The sequence below is a fragment of the Penaeus japonicus genome, unplaced genomic scaffold (assembly GCF_977035675.1).
Source record: "Penaeus japonicus unplaced genomic scaffold, GWHDUDI00000001_assembly GWHDUDI00000036, whole genome shotgun sequence".
In the NCBI taxonomy this organism is placed as follows: Eukaryota; Metazoa; Arthropoda; class Malacostraca; order Decapoda; family Penaeidae; genus Penaeus; species Penaeus japonicus.
Window position 1 is genome coordinate 19,669,257 of NW_028234438.1, and position 10,000 is coordinate 19,679,256.

Sequence of the window (10,000 nt, forward strand, 5' to 3'; positions counted from 1 at the left end):
CGTAAAGGAATCACATCTTTGGTCGAAAGTATTATGACCGCCATTGCCCGAAATTGCCCTGTTACTATTTCACGGTCGTGTCCCAGAATATAACGAGGTTTTCAATGAAGCCTGCATTAATCCGCTTACCTTCTCGGTGGAATGATTAATTCACGTTTTTAGAGAGAGATAGGGAAGTGGGAGGGGGGGAAAGGAAGGAGGGAGGGAAGGAAGGGTGGAAAGGAGGGAGAGATAAGAATGAGAAAGAGGAAGGGGAAGGAGTGAGAGAGAGCTAGAGACATAGACAGAGAAAGAAAGAAAGAAAGAGAGAGAGAGAGAGAGAGAGAGAGAGAGAGAGAGAGAGAGAGAGAGAGAGAGAGAGAGAGAGAGAGAGAGAGAGAGAGAGAGAGAGAGAGAGAGAGAGAGAGAAAGAGAGAGAGAGAGAGAGAGTTATATTTTGACATTTTTGCAGAGTCATTTTCGGGGATTTCTCACACTGCATCTTCTGCCAGACAAAAGAATCTTCTTGTGTTAGATTGTATTCGTGAAGAAGGCGAACTCAAAGATTAATTTTTTTTAACCGAAAATGACTCGATTGTTTTCCAGTTTTCCATACATTGACAACAAGGAGGCTGTGATAATTATAACCCAACTACATGTAAAAAGCATTTACGGCTGAACGGCAGCCGTAAATCTATAATAAGAAATAAGGCACCAGGACAGTTGAACATTTTAAGAAGCAATAGTTCCAAGAAAAGGTTTAGTTACGTAGACCCCCCTACCCTCAAAAAAAAGTATTGTTGTAAGCGATGACATTTCATTGCATGATTGTCGAATATGTTTGTTTGGGATCCAGAGAAGGCTCGGAGGGCAGGGTGGGACGAGAAAGAACACAAGTGAAAAGGAGGGAGAGAGAGAGAGAGAGAGAGAGAGAGAGAGAGAGAGAGAGAGAGAGAGAGAGAGAGAGAGAGAGAGAGAGAGAGAGAGAGAGAGAGAGAGAGAGAGAGAGAGAGAGAGAGAGAGAGAGAAAGAGAGAGAGAGAAAGAAAGAGAGAATGAGTGAGTGAGTGAGTGAGTGAGTGAGTGTGTGTGTGTAATTATGTCGGGATCATAATTTTCGCATTAGTTTTCCTTCGAAAATACGACTAGGTGTCCGAAATGATACTTTTGTTTCAAGACACGATATCACTCTTGTCTCGTTTTTTACTAGTCATTAATAATTCAACAAAATATTCATCATTGGTGTTCTGGATTAGGTTTAGAGATTATTAAAGCAACTTTCTGAGACATTATCATAATTTCCAACAGGAAATATCATAGCAAGAATTGACAGGAATATTTCTGGCAACAGAGCTATTACATTGTCTTACTATCAATATTCATTTAACGTTTTTAGTAAAAAAAATCATATCTTTTTCGTGAGATTCATTGTAAACAACTCTTAATTCAAAACAAAAAGTCCGTAAGCGTCCCGGCGGTCACTGAACCCTCTTGGGAAATATTGTTGCAAATGCCAACCACTTACATGCCCATCATGCTAAGAAACATGACCATACATGTTGTGTTAATACCTCATTGGTGGGGAGGCACGGACGCTGATCAACGGCCTGGGATAGTTTGTTCATCGATTTTGGATGGCCGTGGGTTTCGGAATACTGCTTTCTTTAATCGCATAAATGTTCGTAGAGTCAAGATGGATAAATTTGATTTTGAAGTTATGTTCTTGTTGTTTGTTTTCCTATGATGCGTGTCCTATTTGCGGCCGTTTTTTTTCATCAAGCGGATGATACATACATACATACATACATACATACATACATACATACATACATACATACATACATACATACATACATACATACGTACATACGTACATACGTACATACGTACATACGTACATACGTACATACGTACATACGTACATACGTACATACGTACATACGTACATACGTACATACGTACATACGTACATACATACATACATACATACATACATACATACATACATACATACATACATACATACATACATACATACATACATACATGTACACGTACACGTACACGTACACGTACACGTACACGTACACGTACACGTACACGTACACGTACACGTACACGTACACATCACATACATTCACAAGCAAGCAAGCAAGCAAGCACACACACACACACACACACACACACACACACACACACACACACACACACACACACACACACACACACACACACACACACACACACACACACACACACACACACACACACACACACACATATATATAAAAAATGACAAATTTCTTTTTTTTTTTTTCTTTCTTCTTTTTCGTATTATTATTTTTATACCCAGTTAAGAGGTAGGTTACCCATAAAAAAACTCATCACAGCGGGCCTTCACTTTCTGTTCGGAGTTTGGGCACTCTGTGCGCTTCGATCGCCTTCTTATTCAATCACTGAAGTTGGTTCGAAACCCCCCCCAAAGAGAGGTTATTTAGTGGCACTTGTCTTACTCCTCACGATTTTTTTCCCAAGAAAATACACAAAAATCTTGAAAATTTCGCGTGAATTTTATAAATGTTCTGTTAGGTTTATCAATTGTATTATACTTTTGTGGGATTTCCTAACACCAGGAATCTCCGACTTTCCTGAGAAACTTACAGAGAAAGAAGGAGGAGGAATTCTAGTTTCAAGAGAGTGCTGAGTCATGCAGGGCAAAGACCGGAGGGTCAGCAGGGTCAGTACCTACTCGAGGAAAGCCTGTGGGAGGAGCGGCAGGCGGATCTCCTGAGAGACTCTCCCGATGTAAAGATTTTTTAGAATTTTGTTTTGATCGTCGTGTATTGAGTTTTTGTGGGATGTGTTTGAACTACATTTTGTCCAACGCACTAGGAACACTTGAGGAGGTTTGGCACTGTTGAGGATATTGGAGTTCCTGTTGGTGGAGAGGACGAAAATTGAAGAAAATGATCCGCAGGCAATAGTAATTATAGTATAGGGCTAGTATCGTCAGTACATACCTATATTCTTATTAAAATCTTTCAAGCGAAAAGATATGATCTTTAAAAGCTCTCCTATTCTATCGAATTTTATACTAAAGGAAATCCATTGTTTTTATGCTAATATAAATCAATGTAATCCATTTCAGATGATGCGAATAATATCAATTAAAATCATGAATTGTATTCATACTTGAATCAGTAATCTATTAACGATCCTATGAATGAGAATATATGATTCAAGGTACAGGAATGTGAATTCTTGATTCTTAAGTAACAACTGTGGTAGGTTTGATATCGGGATTAGCTTATTTTAACACTATTTAGATCGTCGAATCGATATAGCCTATTCCTTGTGTGTGAATTTGTATACCTTGCATTCCTTTGTTATCATTATTGAATATATATTACCTTTTCCCTTGTCAATAGATCTCTCTATCTTATCAATATCTATCCCCCATCTCTCTTGAGAATAAATGATGGTTCCACATACGGTGTTGTACACTAATACTATTAAATGCAAGCTAATATGCTAGTGTGATACACGCTGTTGTTACTGAGACAACTCTTGTCTTTATCAGTGCTGAAATTGCTCATAGTTAACTTATGTATGTGATGATTTCCCTAATGAAGCAGCAGTCCTTTTTCAAATACTGGAAACTAGTCTCACCAAATCGGTAAAATGTCTGTTTAGACCAGATCACTAAAGCGAGGTACAATTTCATATAGATTAGGATAGCAAAGAAGTCTGCCTATGTTTTTTGCTTCCAAGATTTAAAAATTAGCAGCTATAGATGCGGTTATGAAATTATAATAAGGTTTCCAGCAAGAAAAGTCGACATATTACAAATACTATAGTTATTTGTGATACTTCTGCTGTTAACTATTTGTTGTTTCGTTTGTTTGTTTTTGTTTTGCTATAATCCATTCCGATTATAAGAAACAAATCAAGTAGAATCAACTTTGTACTTCTGATGTTTCCTATTTGTAATTTGAGTGTAAATTTGTAAATTCAGCTGATACGAACTTTTAAAGCATTTATTTGCTAACAAATTTTACTAATAACCATGAAAATAAAAGAAAATTTAAGGTTTGTTTCATTTTGAAAACCCTGATATTTTGAGAAGTCTTTTTAGTGATCACAGAAGAGTGAGGAAAAGTGAAAGGGGGGAGAAAAGACAGAGTGGGAGAGGTAAAGAGGGGTAAAAGAGGGAGACACAGATAGGAAGACAGAGTATCTACTAAAGTGTTCAGGAAAAGATACTGATATTGGCAAAACTGAAAGAAAGTCACTTGTTTATTTGACATTTTGATACCAACTGGGTGTATAAATAAGCAAATATATGCATCAGGGTAATTAAATATAATGCGAGTGAGTAAATAAATATATGTATGACCTTGGTGTTTAGTAAAATATTTAATCAGCTGGGTATATGAGTAGATTTATACATTATCGGCTGGGTATATGAGTGAATAAATATATGTACTGCCTGGAAGTACGTTGACAAGTTAAAAATGTAATAAACCTCTGGATGTCCACCTGCAACTTAGCCTGGCATTTACACAACCACTATTTATGCCTAGACTACAGTTTTGGACAACCAGATTAATCATTGGTTGGCTACCTCCATATTTCACAAATCAATATCGAAACTTTTAGATTTACAGCACAGAAACTCTACTAGTCTTGTCATATATAAATCATATGCAACTATCAAAACCGAAGATTTCTCATATACCCATTCATACTTTCAATATACATTACATGTTATATGTGACATTTAGATTAAAATACTAGATTTATTGTTAATTGTACTTGCATTGCTACATCCCACTCCAACAAGTGGATAAGCAATTTTAAGTCTTGAAGGAAAAAAAATTAGGTTGGGTTAATATTTCCATTGAAATCTTGATAATCCGTTTTTCCTAGTTCATCATATTTTCCGTTTCAACAAACAGGATAATGACAGTCACAACGTAATCTGCAATGATATTTTATTACTGAATCCTAACCTTACTAAATGTCTAGACGCGTGTGCTACCGCGTGGTCGGGTGAGGACTGGGTGGTGAACTGACGTCGAGAGTAATGATAATAATGACCATTGCACGGGGCACGGGAGACACTTTGTACTGCTGAGGACCGCCACGGGCATTTGCCCACACTCCCTGGGGCAGACCACAAGACCCTAGTTATGCAATACCTACACACACTGGTCATGGTCCGGCCTGCCCTCAAGCTTGGCCCTAGCTGCCCTCTAGATAGGATTCTTGAATCGATCCTGGGAAAATTGCTGGTTAAAACTCATTAAAATATGAAAACTACTACTCTAAGCTACTCTACTATCATCGTTCCCCCATTAAAGTTGGGAACGCTATTTAAGTAAACTCACTTATGTACCAGGGTAAAACTAGCTGAGGTTAAAAATAATAAGTCTTTATATCGACTCGAGTGAGGTCAGGGTTGAGGGCGGGCGCGGACGGAATAAACGGCACCACCTGAAAAATAAACCTTTACAACGTATGTTGCCGCAGCTTCTACCGTGTTGCAGGTACCTGGCCCAAACCACACCAAGATTCCTTTCAATGGTTCAAAGGTTAGTGGCAATTGGGTGTATACTACAATGAAAGATAGGATATCATCTAAAGTACAAGTATAGACAAGTCATTTGAATAACAATGTGATAATCATAAACATAATAATAATAATATTCAAAGAAATACTAACCTAACTTGGGCTGAGAAAGAACAAGGTTTGTGCAAGTTATTTAACCTAATGGACAGGTTAACCTAATGACCTCTGCTTATCCCTGCTGCACATTTGCTGTGAATAAAATATTTTACAAAACAACAATACATCTTTACTTTCCAATAAAATCTTTCAATTCTAAATCATTTGCAAGTTTAACCCAATAACAGTTTTGTTAGTGTTGACAATGTTGACCATTTCAAGAGGCCACTGATAACCATCCTCCATGTAGAAAAATGATATGTAAAATAGTGAATGAATGAATTCCAGTGAGTTTTACAAAAATAAGATGGTCGGGACAAAGGTACCTTGTGATGAATGAGGGATGTGGTGTGGGCCACCAGGGTGGATGCGACTGCGGCCTTGGGGCGGTCGTGTACCAAGTCGGCACAAGCGGACTCACTGGAGCAGACTAGCCTCCAGTGTTTATCAAGGACAGGACACATCTAATCCAAAACCAGTTACAAACATTCTCACTACATATTATGCATTACAAAAACAACAAAGAAGGTAGGCTACAAATATAAAGCAGTCAAACATTTGTTCATAAGCCTCTATAAGAGGTCATGTGTATATAAAACTTTACTTGAGACCTAACAATAGAAAATCTCAAACATAGGGTTGACAAAATTTTGATGGCAGTCATTTGTAGCCTGTGTTATTAAGAATAGTTGCAAACTGTCACCAGAGTTTACCCGAAGATCTGCTGACTAGGTACTTCAAGAAGCCTCAGAATAGGTTAAAACAACCCATAACCGCCATAGAGTTCACCATCTATATCACTTACACCAGTCATTATATAAAATATTAAAATTTTTAAGGGGAACAGGAGCAAGTACCATAATAATGAGAATAAGCTAAGCATAGCCCCTCCCTTCTCCCATAACTATAAAGCAATAGAGCCATTTAGAAAATGTTAGTTCCTAAAACTGGACCTTTAAATACAGTAATCAAATCCAACGAGTATCGTCTGGTGGTTACAACTTTTATTTTGCCGGCACTGGACAAGGATGGTGCTCGGCCATGAGACTGGCCACCCTCCACAAATGATGAAATCAATATAAATATTCGTAGGCGAAAAAGAGGAGAAAAAAAGAAAGCCCTGTCTTCAGCCCAAGTGTATAAAAGAAGTACCAAGGAAGCCACTATTACACCACAAAGGAAACCATCCATTCAACTGAAACCGTATCCCTTAATCCCAAGATTTATCCCTCTTAACTATAATAACTGTATACAGCTCTTCCTGTGGAGAGTAGCCAGCAAAAGTTGATAAATGTCAAAAAATCCTGAGGAGACATGCGTCCATCAGCCACTCACTGACTACACCTACACTATATGGTCAAATTTTGAACAGATCTCCGTCTTCCAAATGTACACATTAACCTGACTGAGGTCCAAACTCTAGAATGTCACTTGCAATGGGTTGAATCATTTTCGCTCTCTTTTACTGGATTTCTTTTTTTTCTTTTTTTATAAAATCAAACAATCATCTCAACTTCCTGAAGCTCAAAGATTGGCTGGATTTATTTAACATTCTTAAACAATCAAGAGATGTTCTAGAATTGGGTCCAAAGATTTTTAAACAGTGCAAAGCTGAACTTAAATGTCTGACATGGTGTACCTGAAGACAATACATTTCACAGGTTTGACTTAGAGTCATACATTCAGGTGAAGATTCATATGCAGAATGGCAAAATCACATTCAGCCACAATGCCATACAACAAATTTCACCTTTCAGTTAATGGATATCAAGTTTACTTTTGTTTTTTTTTCCCTTTACCATCTACCAGAATATCTGGAAGCTAATTAGTCAGATATTTGCTCAGCTGTGGTAACCTTGGCACCAGACACCTGGGTTGCAAGGAGGGAATGCCACAGAGAACCAGTGACACATACATGAACAATACAGTGAAATGAGGATGGTAGATCATAACATTACAGTTTGTAAAATTATATATCACATCAAAAATCAATATGGGTTTTAACTTAAGCATGATATCTTCCAATGCAAAGCCAAATGCACGTATATTTATAAGATTTGCAAATGGACTGGTCCAATATTGTATAAGAAACATGACAATCTTTGGTGCTCTTAAGCATTCTAACTAAAATGTCCAATCAATAAATTATAAAAAAGTAGCATCCATTTACAATACCATGGAAGAGATTAGATAAAATCTAAAGGTCTTGCCAAAAGGAGCCCTTTAATAAAGATTCTTATATTATCTTTCACTGAAAGCAAAACAGAATCTCTCAAGCTCCATTCTAAATGAAAAAACAATTATCATGAAAACTTTATATCTAACAGTAGATATTATACTACATTAACAATAACTAAAAAGAGTATTCTCCATTTTGTTTTTCATAAATAAAATCCACTACAACCAAAAATGGCAAAAAATTAAGGGCTTCTTATGGCAGCCTTGGTAACACTTAAAAGCACTAAGGATTAGACAATTTCCTCCTGCCATATGCACACCACAAAATCCTCAATATACCTGCTGATGAATCTTGAAGCTCTCAACTAATCCCCAGGTACACACAAAGATATGAAAAGTAACAGAATAGCAAAGCCGAAGAGAATGCTGGATGTCCAATGTTCACAGTGTGTTTCGGATGATGAACAAACGAGGAGCAGCCCAGAGAAAGGGAGAGTGGAGTGGAGGGTGGAATGGGGCAGTGGCATCTGAGATGAGGACAGAACACTGCACAGTGCTATATCACAGGGTGTCAGAAAGAGCTAGCTCGTTGGCAACCGATGGAAATTTGGAGACTCTTGGAATTCCTAATTTTGATCTTGTATTCTAGTGGTTGTAAAAACTGATGAAGGGAGTGTTCTTGATCAAGAAAATGAAAATCAGTGAAAAAGAACTCAGCCATTTACATAGTGGTGGAGTGGCTGCTATTGGTAGTGTTACACCCAGTGTTGTGATGATCATGGAGATGATACTGATAATGATGAAGACGACAAAAGATGGAAGTGTTAGTGGAGTTGTGAAAGTGCATAACGCACATGGTTGCATTGGTTTTTGGTTGTGGCGGTGGTGTGCTGATGCAGAATAAAGGGTATGATATTAGGATGGTCCCAGGCCAACAGAAAAGAGGCTGGTGAATTGAAGCAGAGACCTATGGGGAGCAGAAAGACAAATGGAGCTCAGAGAAGTAGTGGAGATGGAGAGGGTTGAGGTTAAGTGGAAGATTGGTAGGGAAGCTGGGCCCATCAGAACACACAGTGAGATCGAGGTGGCTGAAGCTCGTGTGCCCTTCCCTCAGGCAGCACACACAAGCCTGGAAGCCAAAGGCGAGTTGAGGGGCACAAACAGTCTTTTTTTTTTCTTTTCTTTTTTAATCAGACCTACATTTTAGCTATATTTTTTGTACAAGTTTCTAGCCCCATTTACCAGAGTATGCAGTATCTAGCCATTCATACACAATCCTCGTACCTTAATGCTTTTTGTACCGTGACACCCCTAACTTGACTATCATCTAGATTTATGGAGGAAGAGAAGAGGGGAAAAAATCTGTCACAGTGCCACACAAAACGCTCTTGTAGTGTGTGCTCCTGAAAACACATTAACAAGGCCTCAATGGTCTGGATGGTGTTAGGGCAACTGTTCCAAGAAACAACGCATATCAAAAGGGCCCTAAACTTTCTCTGGCAACCAGATGATGTCTTTTCTCCCCTTTTACCTGCAGCCCTGCAGATCAACCAAACCGACACATGGCTCAATATAACACTTCCACTTTTCCATCATCACAACATATTGGCTGCCCTGAGGTGTCCATATGTAAATTTAGGGGTGAATGCTAGCAGGTGACTTGGCTATATTCAATCCCTGCTTTGTTTTCAATGTGGAGCTGGCAACTATTTGGTATGCTAAGGTCTCCTAACGAGACCTGTGGTGAATGGACTGCCCCCCAAAGTAATGGTGGTTGTGGAGAGATGGCCTCCCACAGGCTACCTGTGAAGGAGACCATTTGGTTGGCTGATGGATGCTGATGCTGGCCGCATCTCAAGTTGAACCAGCAGAGGAAAGTGATCTGGAAGGTAAGCAAACCCATTAATGTGGAATATTCCAAGGCCAAAAATCTGGGGACAAAGTACACAATCTTTCCATTGAACAAAAATGAGCACTTTAGTACCTGAAGGTATATGAGGGTGTGGACAGCCCAACACCTTGTTATCTTTAAACCAGTCTGTATCAATGGGTCCTAAGACACCCAAAGCTGACATTGTCTCACTGCTGTGGAAGATGTAATCTATGATTCCCTTGA

The 10,000-nt window shown here is 38.5% G+C and overlaps 2 protein-coding genes across 3 annotated transcripts in view; one reads left to right on the forward strand and one right to left on the reverse strand.

Moving 5' to 3' along the window:
* LOC122253799 (major facilitator superfamily domain-containing protein 6) overlaps nucleotides 1-2,939 on the forward strand; it is an 18,649-nt gene extending 15,710 nt beyond the window's left edge. The window contains exons 13-14 of the mRNA XM_086531831.1: nucleotides 2,642-2,783; nucleotides 2,871-2,939. Of these exons, the coding sequence (XP_086387957.1) occupies nucleotides 2,642-2,783; nucleotides 2,871-2,939 (211 nt within the window). The remainder of the gene's footprint in view (nucleotides 1-2,641; nucleotides 2,784-2,870) is intronic.
* A 2,016-nt stretch (nucleotides 2,940-4,955) lies between these two features.
* The window catches only part of LOC122253797 (uncharacterized), a 105,313-nt gene continuing 100,268 nt past the window's right edge, over nucleotides 4,956-10,000 (reverse strand). For both annotated transcript variants that reach the window (XM_043017106.2, XM_043017105.2), the window contains exons 9-10: nucleotides 9,869-10,000; nucleotides 4,956-9,766 (exon numbers count right to left, since the gene is read on the reverse strand). The exon at nucleotides 9,869-10,000 is cut by the window's right edge and continues 8 nt beyond it. In XM_043017106.2, coding sequence (XP_042873040.2) covers nucleotides 9,684-9,766; nucleotides 9,869-10,000 — 215 coding nt within the window. In that variant the 3' untranslated portion in view covers nucleotides 4,956-9,683. The remainder of the gene's footprint in view (nucleotides 9,767-9,868) is intronic.